We start from the raw sequence: 21550 nt of genomic DNA, 5'->3' as shown, positions 1-21550 counted from the left end.
AGGGCAGGACAAGGCCCGCCAGCCTTGCCCCCCTACTCCTGCGCATGCGCGGCCCCGCGGGCCGGAGAAGTTCGCAGCCTTTGTGAGGCCCGGGGTGGGCGGTGAGTGGTCGCTCAGGTGCGGCTCCGCTCGCTCGGCCTCGGCGGCGCCCCCGGGCACAGGTCTGCGCCGAGCCGGGCGGAGCGGGCGCTGGAGACGGCCGTGGAGAGCAGGCGCGAGCCCGGTCCCCGGGGCCTGGGGGCGCGGGGCGGGCGGGGGGCTCGGTCTGCGCGGCGGCCCCTCGGCGGCGGCCCCGGCGCCTCCCCCGGCCGCGCGGCCCCCGCGCAGCTCCGAGCTGCAGGCCCGGCGCGGGCGCCCCGCCTCAAGGATGCTGTCCCGGCTTTCCAGGTGCCAGCCGCGAGGGCCGAGCCGGTTCGGGACGCAGCGAAGCCTTCCGGAGGAGCCCCCCGAGGAGAGGCGGGACGGAGGACCGCGAGGCCTCGGGGCTTCCCGCTCCTCCGCGCGGAGAGGGCTGCACGGGGGGCAGGGCAGAAGCTTCGCGGCGGGAAGGAGGCGGTGACCATGGAGACAGATGTGGCCGAAGTGCCCGGGAAGAGAGGTGAGGGGCCGGGCCGAGCTCTTCCTGCTGAACGGGAGTCCGTGCTGTCCGGCTCCTTTGTCTGGGGATGGCCGGGCTCTTTGGGTGAGAGTGGAGGGCTTGCTGTGGAATCGCCCCCCCCCCCCCCGCGCTTCCCACTCCAGCTGGTGCCCGGCGGACCCCCCACAGCCACCCCCAAGATGTGAGCGAAATGTTAGCTCCTGGGGCTTGAGCATAGCCTCGTACTTTTTCTCACACCTCCTTCCTTCGGGTGATTATACCACGCTCGCCTCATCAGCGGGTCTGACAGTTTGGCTCCCTGGTTGGCAAAAGTATTTTCCGCTCCTGTTATTCCACTTTGCACAAAAAGCCTCTGGTTTCAGTAGAGCAGATACTTTTATTTTATAGAGGAGACTCCAGGCAGAGGAGTCAGTGGCTGGCTTCCAGGTCTGCTAGAAGTTTGGTCTGCGAGCTCTTAATGGCAGAATCCGCACCCCGGCCCTACCCGTGCTGGTTGCATTTCTAGATTGTACCCCGGTCCCAACCAGTGATAATTATTTGGATCTGGGATCCACCAAGCTACATTAGGACTAAGCTGGCGGGGTGATTTCTCAGAACCGTTGAGCTTGGTTTTCCCATATTAATGTAATGTAGATTAAACTCCGCGGAAACCTTATTTTATAGTTCCGAGATCAGAGAGTGCCGTCTTCCAGGATGTGGTCGGTTCAGGCTCCCTCTGGCGCAGTGTTTGAAGGAACACCACTGGTACGGGGGCGGGAATTTTGAACTTGTAAATCTGGGTCACAAGACAGATCTAGCCCCATCATGACGGATTTCTTGCCCTTAGCTCTGTCTTCCCAGGAGTCTCCCTTTTCCCAAGAAAAGAGCCCAGAAGAAGGAGAAGTGGCAGCTTTGCGCCTCACCGCCAGATCGCAGGTGAGTGAGAGCCTCTGCTGATTATTGAAATTCCACCTTATTTCTCAGAGTGCAGACGCACTGCCTTCTTTCTGATGCCGAGTTTCTACATCCACTAGAGCTGAGTTGTATGAGGGGACTCGAGTGGCTGATGGACTCAGTGGACAATGTTTTCTGCTGCTTCATGGTGTCTTGCGGAGCTGTTTATTATCACTGAGCAGGCATGAAAGGAGCATTGCCCCTCTGTAGCCTATTAGCTAATTTCTCTGCTTGGTATTTGGAAAAGGATTTTAAAAGACAATATGGTGCATACCTCTTAAAATGTACAGTTCACCAGGGGAAACGACATACACATGACTGTTAAGTAGGAATTTAAGAAAGCACCTTAAGTGCTGGAGCGAATTATGAAGATAATAAGTATTCAGATAGTTCAAAGGAATGCTGGAAAAGGAAGCCTGTAGAAGGCTTAATTTAAAGAGTTCGAATCCAGCCCTCCAAGGTGATGAAGGCTGAAGTACTTTAGAGGTGACTGTTACCAAGTCTGCAGCTTACTTTCCAGCCTCCCCGCCCCAAGGGCGAATATGAAGAATTGTTGAATTTAAGTGGTAGTTGTAGCATATGGGTGATGAATGTGTTACTCTTCCAACTTTTTGTATGTCTGAAAGTTTATTAAACAAAGTTAGGTAGGAGAAAAGATTCTCCAGGTGTGTGTCATACCGCAACCCAGAGATTCCTCTGCTAGCCTCTCTCTCTGCTACTTCAATCCAAAATGTGAAGAGTGGACAGTGCACATCACTGCTGTCTGTCAAAGCGATTTCTCAGGGCCCTTGTATACTCAGAACCCGCCCCCCCCCGCCCCCCGCCACCACCGGTTTCTCGAACACCTTACATGAATACCGAAGACTTTATTAGTCAAGATGCTCTAAGTCGCAGCTGATGAAAACTTGATTCAAACTGGCCTAAGCAAAAAGAGGTATTTACTGATTATTGTAAGTGAAATATCCAGGTCTGCCTAAAATTGAGGTCAAGCAGTGACATTAGAACCTGTTCTTTCCATTTCACTGCCTCTTTCTTTTCCCTCTGTGCATTTTGCACTCAAGCAGGCTTTTCTTCTAGTGCAGGCTGGCCCCTGAGAAATTTAGGCTTGCATCTTCCCGTGTTGAAGATCAGAGAAAAGGGACGTCTTCCCTTCTGGTCGTTCCAGGAGTATTGAGGTTAACTCTGTGATGGGTATTACGCCCATTCTTGGACCATCACTGGCCAAATCTGAGTGTGATGGTCAGACAAGAGAGTATACCTGCACACACATGCACAGACACTCCTCCCACCCGTGGGTCAGGATGGGGCTGGACTACCTGAACTTCATGGGCTAAAGTGGCCGGGAGTAGCAGCCAGGGGAAAATCAGGGTACAGGTACCAGAAGAAGGGTGAATGCTTTACACATTTCAACACGTTGATATTAGATTTAAGACTGCTGTTACAGTTTCAGGATGGATTAAACCTTTTTGGAAATTCTTAAAACTCTCTTCTGAAAAAAAAAAACTTTCTTCTGTCCTTTTTGCATTGCATTAGATTTTGTTTGATGCTAACATTGCAGTTGTCTTACTAGCATTTGCCTGGGCTGTTTATCTTTTACTTATCAGATTTTTTAAAATGTTAGCATTTTCATTCTTGCTCATGGTAACCAGGTGAATGGCACAGATGTGTATAAAAGTATATTACACGTACTTACCTTCCCAAGTGCATTTCCTCATTAGGGAATGAGGATAACAGTCTGGTGTCTGTTTTTCTGTCTGCTTTTGTTGAGCTTGAACTACGGTATTCAGACGTGTGGTACACTGTATTTCCTTCCACTACCCTCCACCACCCCCAACTTTGGGGGTTTTGTTTAGGTCTCCTTTCTGTAAAGAGGCTGAGGCTGTTTTAAAAAACCTTTTTGTAAGCGAAATTAATTTATTAATGTTACTATTATTCCTTGTATTCACATTTTTCTTGCCACGTGATTTTTATCATTCGGTTTACTATACTTTGTTTCTTTTGTATTTTTTCTGCCTTTTGTGCTGTAGTTTGCATTTTTGTTATTCTGATTTTTTTTCTTTTACGGTTTGGAAGTTAATTTCCACTGAGTGTCAGTTTAGCTATAGACATGCAGTTTCAAAGTCTTTTTTTCTCATAATATCTTGTCTACTTAGTAGCTGCTTAATGATTTTTACATTTTATTTTATTTTCCAAGGATGATTCTTATATTTTTTTAAGTCTCTGATTATTTCCATTTTGGGAAACTTTATTTTGAAGTAATTTGAGACTTACAGGAATTTACCAAGTGGTAAAAAGATTTCTTACATGCTCGCCTTTCAAATTCTCCAAAATTTAATGTTTCACCTCACTTTATTATTCTCTTTTTCCAAAATCAGCAAGTTAATGTTGGTATAGTACTATAATGTTGGTATAGTACTATAAGCTACTGCTCTTATTCACATTTTCCAGCTATCTTATTTTCTTGTTTTTTTTCCCCTTAATTTCTTTTATCCTGTAATTCCTTCTGTTTTCCCCAGTTTGTTGTTGAATTCTGTCTCTAATTTGACTTGTATGCTTTGTTCATTTAACCACATTAATTTTTTTTAATGAAATTGAAATGTTTCCTCTGAGTACAACTTTAGCCTTATGGCATTGATTTTTGCATTTTTATTTCATTATTATTTTGAAATTTTGATATTTCTTTCTGTTACCATCAGTTATTGCTCTTTCATTTCTGTTTTGGAATATATTGACATTTACTTTGTTACTTTTGCAAATGCCTCTTGCATATTTAAATAGAAGGTGTTTTCTATCCAGTTATAGTATTTGGTATGTATTTATTTCAACAACCTGGAATGGTATTCCCATTCTCTATGGCTTTTCTTAAAGAGAAGTGTTCAGTACTGGTATGTGTCTATCTCTATATAGTTTTGTGTTTTTATGTGTTATATAAACTTAATTGTATGGTGTGTACACATGAACATTGATATGTGATATCTGTACCCTTAATTAATTTGTTTCTGTCATTTTGCAATTTAATGCTTCTTGCCTTGCATTGGTTCCCTGCTCCCTGGGTGTTGGTGCCAGTCTGTTCACTCCCTGGCTTGTCCAGTCACAAGTTCTCTGTAGATGGATCTTTTCAAGTTTCTTATTGAGGACTCACAAGGAGAACTATACGGACTTTCCTTTTTTTACTTTGCCAAACTACATTGTAGATTCATTGGTTCGCATTTTCACTCTTTATTCCCCAGAAAGACTATGGTCTGTCAGTGGAGAGACCATGGTCTTATTTCTTGAAGTTCTCATGTTGAATCTTGGACAGCGCCTGGCACATAATTGGTACCCAGTGGCTTTTCATGGAATGTCCAGGATGCGTGAGAATGCATGTCACTTTTCACAGCTGTTTCCCCTGCTGAGTGTATGGAGGCCAATAGAAACCTGGAGGCGGTGGGGGGCGGTAAAAGGCAGGCTGCGGAGACACAGATGGTGAACAGAAATATGTTTTGTGTCTTAGGCATCAGTAACGTTCAAGGACGTGGCCATGGACTTTACCCCAGAGGAGTGGGGGAGGCTGGATCCTGCGCAGAGGGACGTGATGCTGGAGAACTACCGGAACCTGGTCTCGCTCTGTAAGGATGGGCTCTCCTGAGACTCTGGACCCTGCTGACTGGGATGTCATTACCGTATTGACATTGAAGTAGCGTAACAAAGCCAGTGATCCTAAAGTGTTCATGCCTTTGGGCCCAGAGAAAATCTGTTTCTGCTCTAGGTTCTTGGTGAGATGTCTGGGCTTGTTTTGTATTATTAGGAGTCGTTGGCTTCAAGTGACAGAAACCAAATTCACACTAGCTTCAAAGGGAAACAGATATATTGTCAGGGATTTTTTTATGTACTTATTTTTTAGCTATGTGGCACAGCTTTGCCCTGACCTCCTCATGGGGCAGAGATGGCCATTGGCCGCTATAGGGTCACGTTATTGTTCCAGTTAAAGAGCGAGGAGCAAAAGGGGGCTTCTATCCTGGGAGTTTCAGCAAATAGGGTCACATGTCCATCAGTGAAACGGGTTACTCGAGCCAGGGAGATAGACTGTGCTCTCTCTGTGCCCGCCTCTGTGGGGTGCACATGCACACACATGCGTGTACACGTATGTGTTCATATGAGCAGTGGAAGGAACTGTTAGCTCTTTCCAAACCTCACATAATAAATTCCCTAAGAGAGCAGGTTCTAGTAAGTGATGAAGGAAGAAAGGAAAAACATTGGAAGACACAGAGTCACAGGTTCGTGGTGCTGCCATGGGCGTCCCACTTCACCCAGCTCCTTCCCTAAGCTGAGGACCCATCGGCAGTGTCTTCCCAGAACTCCCGCAATAAACAAGTGAAGAGAAACTCTCTTCTATTTTTTACAGGCTAAATGTTTGTCTTTTCAAATATGTGCGACTCCTTACCAGGCCCAGGTCTGGCGGCACCTGTTTTAAGCTTCACTTAGAGGCTGTCCCCCACTCCCCGCCCCACCTCATTACAGAACTTCTTGTGATGTCCTGTCTTCTTTGTGGATCCAGGGGTTGGGACCGTGCTCTGGGACAGGGCTTTGTGCCCATCACAAAGAACTAAGTCCCTTTTCTTGTCTGTCTGTCTGTCCTTTTTTTTTTTTTCCTTTCTTTTTTAATGAGCAGGGCTTCCAGTTTCCAAACCTGAGAACCACAACTTGGAGAATGGAAAAGAACCACTGATGCTTGAGAGAAAAGCCCCCAAAAGCAGCTCTTCAGGTGAGTCAGATAGATGGGAGTCCTCGGGAACAGTAGCCCCGCAGGACAGTAAAGAAGTGGCATTTTCAATGCTTAAGAAAGAATGTTAGAAGTACCAACATGCTTTTATTTTTAAAATATCTTATTTTAAATTATATTGCATTTTAAATACTTACAAAAGTCAAGGAAATAAAATAACACCGCAATCAAACACATGCTCACATTTGCTTCATTTGCCTTTTTTCTTTTCTCTTCCTTTTTTTGTAACGTAAAATAGATTAAAATATCATAACTGTACAGTTCTATGAATTTTCCCAAATTGAACATATTCATGTAACTAGCGTCCAGATCAAGAAACCTTACCAAGAAAAAAAAAACACCACACACACACAAACAAAAAACATTAATAAAAATAAAAAGAAACAACCTTATCAGCACCCCAGATGTACCCCTTGGACCTCTTTTAAGTCACCTCTTGCCTCCCAAAAGTAACCTTACCCTGCCTTCTAATACCAGATTCGTTTTGACTGTTCTTGAACTTTATTTAAACTGAGTCGTATCATGTGTACTCTTGTGTCCAGAACATGCTGTGAGGTCCATGCATGTGGTTGCATGTGGCTGTATTCTGTGAATTCTCACTGTCTTCCAGTCTCTCTTGTCACTGTTTACCCGGCTCGTTTATCCGTTCTCCCGAGGTGGCACTGGGGTAGTCCAGGTTCAGGCTGTGTGAATAGTGCCGCTGTGTGCGTTGTTCCCCGCGTCCTTTGGTGAACACGGCGTGCATTTCTATACGACACATGCATACCTGCAGGGTTGTTGGGTCAGGGCAGGCGCTGTTCTCTCTCTTTTGGTGGATATGGGCAAACAGGTTTCCAGAGTCGTTGTACCGCTGCATTCCCCAAGCGAGCAGGAGTAGTAAGTGCATCCCCTCCACCACTTAAGACTGTCTGTCGTCCTCATTTTAGCCACTCTTACAAGTAAGTGTGTGGTATTTTTCACTTTTTAAGAAATAAAAAATATTATAGATTTAGGTAAAGTTCTTACATTCCCTTTCTGCTTGGAAATAAGTAGTTGGTGCAGTTGGTATGAGTCACTCTTTTTTTTTTAATTATTATTTTTTATTTATTTGGTTGTGCTGGGTCTTAGTTGTGGCATGCAAACTCTTAGTTGTAGCATGCATGTGGGATCTAGTTCCCAGACCAGGGATGGAACCTGGGGCCCCTGCATTGGGAGCTCAGAGTACCAACCACTGTGCCACCAGGGAAGTCCCTGTATGAGACATTCTAATGTGTACACACACACACACACACACACACACACACACACAACAGTGAGTCAAAAATTATCCGCACTCTGGTTATATTAAAGTTTCTATAAATTCTACCACCAGAGTGCGGATAATTTTTGATGCACCCTTGTACAAAAAACTATATGTAGTATTATGTTATATTTTTGTACCTCAATTTTTTTAAACTTCACATTGTATTTTGATATTAATCTATGTTAACACATATAAATTGTGTTTATTCATTTTAACTCCTGTGAATAAACTGAAAAGCTTATTTTTACTTCTTTGACATGAGTAAGAGAATTGCAGTGATCATCCTTTGATTGACTTCTTTTGTTCATCTCGAGAGCTGATTTAGGGTAGATAACCAGAGTAAGAATCATTGGACCTGAAGTATCACATGATCAGCTTTATTAGGAACTCCCAAGTTCCCACCACTGTCCTGGCCAATAGCTGATGCTCTTAGATTTAGTAATTTTTGTCAATCTGATGATGAAAATGACATTTTGTGTCTTTTAATGTACATTTCTCTGGTTGTGAGTGAGTTTGAGTATTTCCTGTGTTTTTTTAGCTATTCAGGTTTCCTCTTGTAAGTTACCTGCTGGTTTCCTTTGCCCGTTTTTAGCAATTGGGCCATTCACATCTTTTTCTTGATTTGTTAGTGTTCCTTATGTATTTTAGATGCTAATAGATGACAGTGAGAAAAAAAATTGGTTCTTTTAGTCTGTGGCTTATTTTATATTATGGTGTCTTATGCGTGCATAATATAAAAATTTTAATGTTACAACATTTATCAATTTTTTTATAGTTTTTGCTTTTTCTGAATTGTCTTCCTTATTCCAGTGTCAGGAAGATAATCTGTACTTTATTCTAAAATGTTCTAGCTTTGTATATGGTGTGAAGTAGGGAAATAATTTTATCTTTCTTCATGCTTAAAGCCAGTAGTCTAGCATCATTTATTTGAAAAAAATCTCTGTTTCATCACTGATTTGTGCTGCTCACTCTGGAAAACCCTGGTCCCACATATGCTTGGGTCTGTCTCTGGATTCTCTGATTTTCTTGTCTGTCTGTGCTCCGATAACATACTGTTTTAATTACTATACTTTATAATGTGTGTCTCTCATTAAGAAAATCTTCCCTTAATATTCCGTTTTTTAAAACTTCTTATTCTTTCGAACACAGTTTTTCAGTCTTCCCCTGTGATTACAGATACGTCTGTTTCCCCTGGGAGGCCTGTTTTGTTACTTGCGGGTTCACCACCCTTTTCTTATGGAAGTTAATGTCATTTCCCTAGGGATCTATAAGAACTCTCACATTAGGAGGTCTTTATTCTTTGTTATGTTACAGATGCTTTTTTTACTATTTGCCTTTCCGTTTTGCTATGCTGTTTAATGTACAAACAACGTAGTCCAATCTTGTATTTTTCTGTCTTTTGATTTGTGCTTAGAAAGTCCTTTCTCACACCAAGATTATGGAAATATTTGCCTCTGTCTTCCTCTAGATATTTGTCCTTTAATTTTTTCCTTTAAATTCTTAATCCATTTGGAACCGCGTCTTCTTCTCTGGTTGTATGTATCTTCATGGCTTTCTTTTCTGAACTGTCAAGTGTTTGAATTTCTCGAGGTTTGGTTCAAGTCTCCCTCCTTCTGTACCTGGAACCATAACTGTGAGTGGCTGCGCGGGCCAGGAGAGGACTGAGCCAAGTGAGGTGGGCGGGGTGGGGGCTGGGAGCCTGTGGGGGCACCTGCCTCAGGGGAAAGGGGTGCCCACCACTGCATCTGCTCCCGCTGGGGGGCTGGTAAACCGTTCCTGTGAAGGGGAGTTAGGAAGTAATTTAGGCTTCGTGGGGCACGTGTCCTCTGCTGCAGCTGCTCAGTCTGCCACAGCAGCATGACAGCAGCCACGGACCCTTGGTAAATGGGAGGGCACGGCTGTGCACCAGTAACACTTTATTTAGAATGGGCGGTAGTTGGTGAAACTCTGCTCTAACGGGTTGTCATTCAGTGTGCTTCCTTTTTTTTTTTTTTCTTTTTTTTTTTTTAGGAGAAAACCCAAAATTTGAATTTCTGTGTGAAATCTTATTTCTAAGCGTTGGCAGCTAATCTCAGAAACTTGTGTAAACAGTGTGGGCCAGACAGAACACATCTGAGGGTCAGATCTGTCCAACAGGTCACCTGTTTGCAGCCTCCACTTTTCTGCTTTCTCCATCCCCACAACCGAACTATTGCCTCTGTCTGGACGAATCCCAAATCTGGGTTCCCATCCCAGACCTATCCTCAGGGCTCCTGTTCTGAGCATTGGTGTGACTGTTCCATGTCTCCACTTGCTTATGTCAGAGATGCCTCCACAGGACATGTTTAAACTGAATGCCTGACATGCGCCCAAGTTCTCCATCCCACCCCCACCCCACCCCCAACCAGATCCTCTTCCAGTAATTGTCTTGATGACACTCGTCGCCTCATCAAGTTGTACACGCCAGAAATCTGTGAACGACCTTTACACAACCACCCCCCATCCAGTTCATCATTGTGTTTATATAATTTCGTTCTAAATGTTTCCTCACTGTTCACATCCCTCCACCTCCCTTGCATTTGCTGGGACCACTGGGATCACCTCCCTGACTCCACCTGTACCCCCATAAACTCCACTCCCTATGTCTCAGCAAGAGTGACATTTCCAAAGTACAAGTCTGATGGTGTCACCCTTTTGCTTTCAGCACATCGATGGCTTCCCATTGCTCTTAGGATAACAGCCCAAATCCTTGAGGCCTACAGACCCTCGTAAAATCTGTCCCTGTCTCCTAGTCTAGCCCTGTCTCATACCTACTCTCCCTCTGGTTTTGTACGTTGTCTTAGCAACTCTTAATGGTTTTAGCATCATAGGACCTAATTTATCTCCAAAAATTATTGAGGCCCCTAACAAGCTTTTGTTTATGTGAGTTGTATCTTCCAGTAGTTACCATATTAGAAATTAAAAGTGAGAAAGATTTTAAACTGTTTGAGTAATTAATTTAAAAATAATAATTATAAACCCATACGTGTTAACACAAGTAACACAATCTTAATAACTTCAACAAAAAAATGCTGTTGAAAAGAATGGCATTGTTTTACATTTTTACAATTCTCTCTGATATATGGCTTAATAGAACACAGCTTTATTCTCACATCTGCTTCTGAATGCAGTTTGTTGTAATACGTTGTTTTCTCAAAATATCTCTTCTCCTCAAGACAAGTATCATACTTTGATATGAGCAGACTTGCATTACGAATATTTCCTACTTCATCATCCAGAATATTTAAAAGGCATGTAGTCAAGGTTTAATAAATAAAATTAATTTATTAAATTAACAATGCTTCCTGTTGTTTCCTCAGACATTTTTAAGTGAAACTGGCTTTTTTTTAAATTTAGAGTACATAGTGGGGAAAAATATAACTACTACTAGTACTTTTGGTGTCTTGTCCTGATTTGTGCATAAGTTGTGGGCAGTTTTACCACTGTCACTTCTGCAACATCAATTCAAATGTCAAAACAATGGAAACGGCAAATAAGACCTAAGCATTATTTTGAAAATAGTTTTGAACCTAGAGACTCCCAGGGGTCCACAGACCATGCTTTGTGGTCACAGCCTACACCTGCCTATACCAGCCTTATGTCAATTTATGTTTTACTGATTTAGCAAACACTTATGTAGCACCTGTGCTGTGTCAGAGTTTTAAGTGTTTTGTAAATATTCTCATTTAATGCTCCTTAAGATAGGTGTTTTTAATTCTTCATGAAGTAGGTACTGTTATTGCCCCATTTACAGATCAGGAAACTGCAGTAGAAAGGTAAAATGACTCACCCCAGGTCACACGGCTAGCACGTGGCACAGCTAAATTTAAGCTCATGTACTCTGATTTCAGAGTCCATGCCTTCAACCACTGTGCTCTTCCTAAATGTACCCTCTCACCTTGGGGCTTCTGTACGTTACCTGGAACACCACACACCTGAGCCCCAAACCCACTTAGATTTCAGCTCAGTCATTTACCTCCTCAGGGAGGCCTCCCCTCATCCCCTGGATTACCCTTCTTTTTTTTTTTTTTTTTTTTGTTAATAATATTTATTTATTTATTTAGGCTTCACTGGGTCTTAGTTGCACCACGCATGTGAAATCTAGTTCCCTGACAAGGGATTGAACACAGGCCCCTGCATTGGGAGCACAGAGTCTTAGCCACTGGACTACCAGGGAAGTCCCCTGGATTCCCCTTCTTATCATCTTTCACAGCATCATTTGCCTTTTATTTCTTAGTACTTACTACAGGTGCATTTTTATATGTTTTTGTGGACGTTAGACTAAATTTCCTCTCCGCTGATATACATAGGGACCGTGTGTGTTTTTCTCCAGAGCCGCGTGTGGTACACATCCAATAGATAATTGTTGAATAAATGGATAGCACAGTAGGCAGATGAATGAACAGAATTCATTTGGCTGTGTGCAATGAGGGGCAGACCTAACTTAACCGTCTTCTGAATGTTTAATCAGTCACAGGACCATTTGTTGTAAAAACAAACTATCTTTAGTTCACTGACCGAAATACCACCTTTGTATTGTCCTTAAATCCTATATATGCTTGACTTCTGAAACTGCTCTTTTGTTTCATTGGTCTATTTATTTATTCTTCTGAGCCAAACTCTATTTTAGCTTTATAGAGTAGTTTCATGTTGAATATGAAAATTCTAATAGATTTATAGTAGATCTATTCCGAGAGGTTGGCTTCCATACTTGCCCTCTCTATTCTGGTACTCTCTCTGTAGGTAATCATTTTTATTATTATTTCATTTATCTGTCCTTGGTTTTGGAAAATATAACCAAATATGTCTATATATCTGTATGTCCCCGTTTTCCCCCTACACAAAAAGTAGCAAACCATACACACTCCTTTGCAGCTTGCTGTGTTTTTTCAAGTTTATTTAATGTATGCTGACGATCACTTCCTAGCAGTATATGAAGATCATCCTCGTAGTTCTTTAAGTTGCACGTACTCCATGGTATGTATACACCATAGTTTAGTCAGGTCTCTATAGTAGGATATTTGAGATGTTACCAGTCTTTTGCTACCTCAACTAGTGTTGTAACGATTAGCCTTGTGCAGATATAATTTAATATATCTGCCATTATATCTGGGAGATCATTGATTTTTCAACAGGGACATATTATAAAAGCATCCTTAGGGAAGATTTTAGACTAGAAATGGAATGCATATTAGGATGTGAGTAGGATTGGGTGACTGGAAACTTAGAAGTCATCACTGTGCCCTAAACTAAGGTGGTAACTGTCTGGATGTTTATGACAGCACTTAATATTCTAATCAAGGTGTTCCTCCCCTATCCTGATCTGGGTACTCATTTCCCGCTCATCCAGTAACACGGTGCTTCATCTGTGTCCCTCCTCCTGTTTTTATGGTCATCTTCCCCCGCTCTGACTCCTGGGTAGGATCTGCTGACTTTCTCTGCATCAACTGTGCATTTGTCTCCCTCCATTTGCTTCTCTTTGCAAATCATCTTCTAAGAGTCAAATCCACTTATTCGTTGAAACCATGCTTTTCACCTTCATTGACTCTTACCCGTTACAGAACTGCCTTTTGTTGAACTCAGAAAACAAAGGAAATTTGCATTTCCAATTTCTTTCAGACTCGGAGACTAGACCCAGAAGCAAAGATTCAACTAAAGTGCAAGATTTTTCCAAAGAAGAATCATGCCAGGTTGCAGTCATAGACAGGCTGACAAGGAATGGTGTCTATGACTCCAACTTGGAAACAACTCTCGGATGTGAAAACTGGTTAGAGAATCAGCAAGGAAATCAGGAGAGACGCTTGAGAGAAATGTTCACCCACATGAATTCACTCCCAGAAGAGAGAGCTCTTGAGCATGATGTTTACTGGAAAAGCCTGGGCCAGAAGTCAGGGCTCACTCAAGACAGAGTTCCCAAAGGATCCTATGCCTTCCATACCCTAGAAAAAAGACTGAAACAGAAGTCAACCTTAATGAAAAAGCAGAGGACCTATAAAGAGAAAAAACCTCATAAATGTAATGACTGTGGTGAGCTCTTCACTTACCATTCAGTGCTCATCCGACACCAGAGAGTCCATACTGGGGAAAAACCCTACAGCTGCACCGAGTGTGGGAAATCTTTCAGCCACAGGGCCAATTTAACTAAACACCAGAGGACTCACACTAGAATTCTCTTCAAGTGCAGCGAATGCAAGAAAGCCTTCACAGAAAGCGCATCCCTTGCAATACACCAGAGGATTCACATTGGAGAGAGACCATACGAGTGCAACGAGTGTGGGAAAGGCTTTAATCGAAGCACACACCTCGTGCAGCACCAGCTGATCCACACAGGGGTGAAGCCTTATGAGTGTAACCAGTGTGATAAAGCCTTCATCCATTCCTCAGCACTCATTAAACATCAAAGAACTCACACTGGAGAGAAACCCTATAAGTGTCAGGAATGTGGGAAAGCCTTTAGCCACTGCTCGTCCCTTACCAAACATCAGAGGGTTCACACTGGAGAAAAACCCTACGAATGCAGCGAATGTAGAAAAACCTTCAGTCAGAGCACACACCTCGTTCAGCACCAGAGGATTCACACCGGAGAGAAACCCTATGAGTGTAGCGAATGTGGGAAAACCTTCAGCCGGAGCTCAAATTTTGCTAAGCATCAAAGAATTCATATTGGGAAGAAACCGTACAAATGTAACGAATGTGGAAAAGCCTTCATTCACTCATCAGCCCTTATTCAGCACCAGAGAACTCATACTGGGGAGAAACCCTATAGATGTAACGCATGTGGGAAGAGCTTTAAGTGCAGTTCATCCCTCATCAGACATCAAAGGATTCACATGGAAGAGCAGCCCTGAGAAGTGACTGACTGAAGAAACGTTAAGTTGGCGTCACCGCTGCGTTAAACACCTGAGTGATTTAGGTTGAAGATCCATAAGATGCTGCCCGAGGACCAGTTCTGTGTGCGTCTAACTCTGCCTGCATAACACGTAATTTTGAGCCATGAACAGAATGTCTCATGTCCATTGATTTGATCATTCTTAATGCTTCCAGCCAGAAATCTCAAAGGTTGATCCCTAACCCTCCCCCTTTGTCCCCCAATACCCTTTTGTGGAAATTCAGAAAGTCCTTGGGTGCGGGTAGCAGTACAGTCATTGTGAAATCCAGCTTCCCCTCTTTGTCACATCAAAGCTTGTTACAGTGTCTCACTTCATAAGCACATTCATATCTGGTACGGGAGGCAACAAGCTCGTGTTCTTATCATCGGGAAGACGCAGAGCTGTTCCCCTTTCAATCCAAGGTGGAGACCCAGATATATGGAGAATGTCGTTTCTTTTATGTTAACTGTGAAAACTTAAAGGTTAAGAGTTGAAATGTGCTTTGGATTCCCTCCCACCCCCAAAGGCTGCTGTCTCATTTGATGAACATAAAAAGCAGGGTCTGAGTTGTGCTCATGTGGATTCTGATGAGATTCAGATTATTTCTACCCCTCTGCTGGGTAAATCTTCACTTTACACCTCCGTGGAAGTGACCCTGAGGTAGAGAAAGAGCCAGAATCTTAACTTTGGTTTTTGATCAGGTCCCTCTTTTCTTACCCTTGGCGTTGAACGAATCCTTGATTTTCTGTAATCACAGTAACAGGGAGATTTCATTTCTTCACCTTATTCTGCTCTCTGTACGGTATGTTTGGAGAGAAAGCCCCTGGGATGTGGAGAGTCTGAAAAGTTGATGGGTTCAGTGTGTTGTTACATTAGGGTCTCAGGCAAGAAGAAGAACTGAAGCAACTTCGAGGCACAAGGAACACCTTCATGTCACGTACAGAAAAGAGTCGAGGGACAGTGACTCCCGGAGGACAAGTAGCTTCTCCCTCCCCCACTACCACCCCCACCCCAGGAAGAAGTTGCCGTTTCTCGGGCCTCATGTTTACCTACGTTTTTTGTTGTTTTACTTCTTTATGTCGGTTGGTCTTTGCTTTATCCCAGGGTCCCAGGGAAGGTGGAAGAGGCTTGAAGCCACGGTGATCTATTGACGTAAGTTCCGTGGGTGATCACAGACCCGTGTAGTGGGATTGGAAATACAAAAGCAAAAGTTCGAATAAACATTTAGCAAATACCATACAAATCTCAGTTTTTATTGTTGCTCTGTTATACGCTGTGAAGAAGATTATAGAAAAGATAGGGAAGGATTAGTTACAGGTTTTTTCTTTCTCCTTTCCTGAATGCTATCCTTAGATATTCGGCAACCAGCCCGAGCTCTTCCCTGCCCCCCTCCACATTATCCCTGTTACTCCTTACAGTTCCCTCTGTAGCCTTTAGCTCTATTATTGAGGAAAAGTGGAGGAGCAGAGTTTAAAGAAGTGGCGGTAAAAGAGATCAAGGTCAAGTATAAATCCAGCAATGGTGGAAATCAAAACAATAGGAAATGGGATAGAAAGAAATGGGGAGAAAGAGGCTTTGAAAATAATTTAAAAAAAAACAAGAATACATTGAAAGGGGTCAAGGTCTGAGAGGTGAGGGTTGGAGAATGGCTGACATAGGACAAAATAAACAAAAAGGTGCTCAGCCCTCATCGCCTCGGTGTTCAGATTAACGGCTGAAGCGGAAGTTGACAAGCTATCGCCTGGACCCACTGCCTGTCTCTATAAATAATGTTTAATTGGAACTGGGCCTCACTCCTCATTGACATGCTGTGTTTGGCTGCTTTTGTGCTAAAATGGCAGAGTTGAGTAGTTACGGCAGAGATTATATGTCCTGAAAAGCCTGAAATACTTGCTGTTTCTCAACATGCCAAATGCTTGAGTGAGAAGAAATTCATCACCTGGGGGCCAGTATTTGGCTAACACAAGATCTGTGGTTTTGAATTCTGCCACCTCCACTTGGCAATTACGTGACTTTGAAAAGCTGCTTAGTCTTTCTGAGCCTTAGTTTCCTTATTTGTGAAATGGGAACAGATCACCCCTCCCTCAAGGCTGTTGTGAGGACAAGACAATACACGTAAAGAACCTGGCACACAGTCAATTGTATTGAGAGCACCCACCCCCACCCCACCCCTGCCCCACTTCTCTCTCTTTCTCTCATTAGTTTCCAGATGCCCTGCATACACTAAAATCCACGGATGTTCAAGTCCCTGTAGTGGAGCCTTCCGTATCCACGGCTTTTGCATCCTCAGATTCAACCAACCGTGGATGGATATTTGGATCCACTGTTGGTGGAATCTGCTGATGCAGAACCCTTGAATACGGAGGGCCAACTAGTCATGGTAAAAATCCGTGTAAAAGTGGATCTGCACAGTTCAGACCCGTGCTGTTCCAGGGTCAACTTTTATATATATTTTATTGAAGTGGGTGAGTCTGTTTTAAGCTACTGTAAGTTTCATTGACTAAGTTGCTTATTTATAAACAACCATCTCACAGTTCCAGAGACCGGCAAGTCCAAGGTCAAGGCCCTGGCAGATTCAGTGTCTGGGGAGGTCCCCTTCCCGGTTCACAGATGACCATCGTCTCGCTGTGTCCTCACACAGTGGAAGGGCAGGGGAGCCCTCTGGGGCCTCTTTCATGAGGGCACTAATCCTGTTCATGAGAGTTCAGCCCTCGTGACCTAATCATCTCCCAAAGGCCCCACCTCCAAATACCACCACTTTGGGGATTAGGTTTCCACATGAATTTGAGGGGGGTACAAACATTCCGTCTATAGCAAGTGTCTAAGCATCCATCAGAAATGACCTAAGAATGAGTGTGTCTTGCACACCTTTATTTACTGATCCAGAGCTGAGCACCCGCTCCCTGGTGCATCATAGGGAAGGGCTTCACTTCTCTCTGCTCTTGCTTCCACCTGGGGTGGCTCCCTGCACAACTCCCCTGAGACCTTGTGGATTTGCCATTTTTCCTTCTGATGATCATTCAGCCAGTAACCATACGATGGTTCCAGAGACTCAAGTATGTCATCTGATTGCAGTTTAAACAGAGTCAAGGGACTTCCTCTAGGCTAGTCCTACTGAGCGCTCTGGCCCTTGGCATTTCAGTATTTATTCCTCTCATGCTTGGAGTTCAATCAGTTCTGACTGTGTGTTTGTACTCCCACAAGAATCTTGGAAGATTTCGTGTTCTGCTTTTCCAATGTTTTTGGTTACCTATAAACTGAATTTGATTGTTCTTACTGGCCCACTGTCAATAAAGATGTTTATATATTTGTTGTCAGAAACTTTTGTAAATTGCTTTTAAATTCTCAAACATGTCTTAAGAGGCAAAGAAAGAGCAACTGTAAAATATCTCCACATCATTCAGGAAACCAATAGCATTTCTAAGTGTTCACCTCGGCCTCACAACCTCTGCAGACATGAGCCTAGGGGTCACAACACACGTATCTGCGAGAAGGTGACAGAGCTGAGGAAGGTCGGTCCTACCAAATGGTGCTCGACGTCCTCAGGCTAAGTACACCCCTCGCTTAGTAGGCGTATTGGGGAGACCAGGGAGGGAAGAACTTCGTGTGAGTATAGTTAAAACTAGGACAAATATGCTAAAAAACTCATTTAGGGTAAACTTTGAATTACATTTGGCTTCATCACCCAAAAGTATAAAAATGATAGTATAAGAATATATTATTCAGGGGCTTCCCTGGTGATGCAGTGGTTAAGAATCCACCTGCCAATGCAGGGCACAGGTTCAAGCCCTGGTCCGGGAAGATCCCACATGGCGTGGAACAACTAAGCCCATGAGACACAACTACTGAGCCCCTGTGCTGCAACTACTGAAGCCCGCGTGCCTAGAGCCTGTGCTCTGCAACAAGAGAAGCCACCACAATCACCACAACGAAGAGTAGCCCCCACTCGCCACAACTAGAGAAAGCCCTTGCATAGCAACGAAGACCAAACACAGCCAAAAAAAAAAAAAAACTTTATTATTCAAATCAGTTGACAATTAGTTCAATTATCTGTTTTAAATCTCTCATAATTTTTCACTTTATTAGGTGAGTTCTCACTTTCTAAAAATTATTACAACAGGACTCGTTGGAAGTTCTTTTTCCCTGCTTTCTCCCTTTCTTTGCCTAATTCTTCTTTCCGAGGTCCCACCTGGGCTGTTTCTCACCATAGGTTTTATTGACGAGGGGGAAGGATATTCCCCTGTGTAATGTATAAAATGTGGCTTCTGTGGATTACTTGTAGTTCCAAATAATGTCTTCAAAAAATTAGATGTTTTTTCCTGCACTGTTGTTCTTTACATTTTTTACTGTGTAACTTGTTATTTCTGAACTTGTGTTTGTCCATTAACCAGATAATCTGTCCTTAGATGGAGCTGACTACATGTAAAATATGTGCAGAGATGGAGGTAAACTGTCTCTGATCTGGCAGTGCCTGAGTCTCTGGTTTCACCCCTTAGACTCTCCAGATATGTGAACTTTTCTGACAGCTCAAAAGGGTTGAAGAACTTGGCTTTCTATTTCCAGAGATTTTTCTTTCAGAGGACTTCATATGCACATAAGCATAAATAGTGAAACAAAAATCTTTCATGCCTCCCAAAAGAAAAGGACAGACTGGGATGAATTCTAACTCCTTTATTAGTTTCTAAGTCCTCAATTCCATCTCCTTTTAGAGCCACGGATGTGTAACCACACAGTTTGAGTCCCGTTCTGTCATATGTGAGAGATGTAATTGGAAGTGGGGGAGGGAAATCTTCTGAGGTTTACCTGATTAGGGGGTGGCGGAGAGTTTGGCCACATCTACTCCTCCTAAAGGAGGAGGAGTCCTAAGAAGGGATAAACATGTGAGAGAAAGGAGGTGGCATGTGATATCCCCCTGACCCCCACAGTGAGATCAGAGAAAGATCTCCCAGACTTTCTCCATCACTTAAGTAGATTGTAGAGTTAGCAAACCATTGCTTTTTAGTGATGTGTAAATTAGAACATCTACAATCACAATGACCAAGCTATTCTATTTGTATGTCTATACTTACCTAAAATGTCTATGCACGTGTACCAAAAGAGACCCTCAAGAATGTTCAGAGCTGCTGTATTGCTAATGGCCCCAAACTGGAAACAAACCAAATGTCCATCAACAGCAGAATTGGTAAATGTGAGATAGTCACACAAAGAACACACAGAGCAGCGAAAATGAATGAATCTCTCCATGAAACCACAGGGCGGAATGTCACAAATACAATGCTGAGCAAAAGAAACCACACACAGGATAATTCGTACTAGATACACACATTTATAACACAGGCAACGCTAACCTGTGGTGTTAAAAACTAGATGATCATTAGCTTTGGCAGCATAGAATCGGTAGCGATTGCGGAGCTCAAGGAGAGGTGCCTCTGAGTTGCTAGTTTTATACAATTTTATTCTCTTAACCTGTGTTGTAGTTACAAGGGTGTCTTTGCTTTGTGATAAATCATGGAGTAGTAGAATTATGATTTCTGTGCTTTTTGGTGTGTACGTTATACTTCACTAACGCATTTGAATATGTTTTTGTAATAAGGACAAATAATATAAATTATAGTAAGAGTTTGCAACCTTATTTCCATTTCATGAAAAATGGTTACCGGAAGGACTCCAAGCATAAGTGTTTCAACTATAGAGCTTATATTTATAAATATATAAATATATATATATTTAAAGATCCACAACTGTTTGATTTAATGTCATTTGAGTGTAGAAAGGCACAAGTATACTTACAGTTTGCTAAATCTATAATCTTTTTGCTGAAAGTTGAGCTGGTTAGCCACACCCATTGATGAAACGGCTTTCACAGAAGAATCCAACCTATGACAATTGACAAGAACTTCAGAAGTCACCTCTTTTTTTTTTAGGTTAAGTATAGTTGATTTACAGTGTTTTGTTAATTTCTGCTGTAGAGCAAAGTGATTCAGTTATACACATATACAACTTTTTCATATTCTTTTCCATTATGGTGTATCACAGGATGTTGAATACAGTTCCCTTGTGCTATCCATAGGGCCTTGTTGTTGATCCACTGGTTGTCCACGTAAAACATGAGATTCCTTAGAACCCAGGCCATCAAACTCTCATTTCAAGTGTTTCCTTCGTCACTTTCTGTGATCCTGGTATCAGAAAAGATTTCTATGTCCCAGTATCGCACAGAGGGAATGACATGATGACCATGGTCATCAAGACCAGGCATTCACTAATCTTTTCTTTCCAGTGTCTGATCTGCTCTTAGTCCTATCCAGTATGTTTTTCATTTCAGGTATCCTATTTGTTTACCTCCTGCAGTTGTATTTACCACCTGCATTTTTCCTACGATAGTTCAAGGGTCACTGGGTTAGGTCATTCTTCCTCCCAAGGTACCCATTGGCTTTGAGATCTCAAGAGCCCAGTGTTGCGCTGTGTTCAGTTTCACTGAGCTTTTTATCTCCCTGCAGCTCTCCATCTGGAGGGGCTCAGACACAATCATAGCAGCGGAAGATCTGAGGCACACAGAATAAGAAAGGATTAGAGAGGAAATCAGCTCATCACTGAGGGAAGCTGCTTTAGAGACCTTGAGGATTCTGTTTAACCCAATATGGAGAATATGGCCTTTTGGCATTAAAACCTTGGATGTGAAGCAGAGGAAAACTTGGTTTAAAAAGAACACTAATGTTAATATTTAATTTGTTATTATTATTAGGATAAGCCAAGGAAAGAAGATCAAAGACCCAGAAATTACAATGAAGGGATGATGATTTTTCGGTCAAGAAGTTGAATAAGAGGCAGAAGAGTGGGCTCGAAAACCTTTTACCTTTCTCCTTCCCTCACCCCCCTCCCTCTCCCTCTCCCTCTCCCTCTCCCCCTTCCCTGGCCCGGGACTTTAGCTGCAGGAGGCTCTCAGTTCACTCAATGGCTTTATGACGTGCTCTGAGGAAAGGGCTGTGTCACTCTTCGTGTGACTAGTACTAGTGCTTGACACACAACCGTGACCTCTCCATCCGACTGAACTTCTCAGGTCCCACACACCTTCAGCCACGCCAACTCCA

General features: G+C 43.0%; 1 protein-coding gene across 2 annotated transcripts; it reads left to right on the top strand.

Annotated features, from left to right (window-relative positions):
• On the top strand, window positions 1-16269 carry ZNF286A (zinc finger protein 286A). 2 transcript variants are annotated; one of them, XM_057714575.1, is made up of 6 exons: window positions 1-101; window positions 388-598; window positions 1425-1513; window positions 5025-5139; window positions 6183-6275; window positions 13213-16269. In XM_057714575.1, exons 2-6 carry the CDS (start codon window positions 562-564, stop codon window positions 14439-14441), a joined length of 1563 nt encoding a protein of 520 aa, XP_057570558.1. In that variant the 5' UTR covers window positions 1-101; window positions 388-561; the 3' UTR covers window positions 14442-16269. The 2 variants fall into 2 exon arrangements, with proteins under 2 accessions (XP_057570558.1, XP_057570557.1); XM_057714574.1 differs by having other exon boundaries at window positions 95-212; window positions 13213-16268.
• Window positions 16270-21550: the final 5281 nt, after the last annotated feature.

This window comes from Hippopotamus amphibius, chromosome 17 (assembly GCF_030028045.1).
Source record: "Hippopotamus amphibius kiboko isolate mHipAmp2 chromosome 17, mHipAmp2.hap2, whole genome shotgun sequence".
Lineage (NCBI taxonomy): Eukaryota > Metazoa > Chordata > Mammalia > Artiodactyla > Hippopotamidae > Hippopotamus > Hippopotamus amphibius.
This window is presented reverse-complemented; position numbering and strand designations above follow the sequence as displayed.

Coding starts and splice junctions, on each gene's coding strand:
- ZNF286A (XM_057714575.1), top strand. CDS start 562: ATGGAGACAGATGTGGCCGAAGTGCCCGGGAAGAGAG. Junction 599..1,424: donor CGAAGTGCCCGGGAAGAGAG/GTGAGGGGCCGG, acceptor TCTTGCCCTTAG/CTCTGTCTTCCCAGGAGTCT. Junction 5,140..6,182: donor CCGGAACCTGGTCTCGCTCT/GTAAGGATGGGC, acceptor TTTAATGAGCAG/GGCTTCCAGTTTCCAAACCT.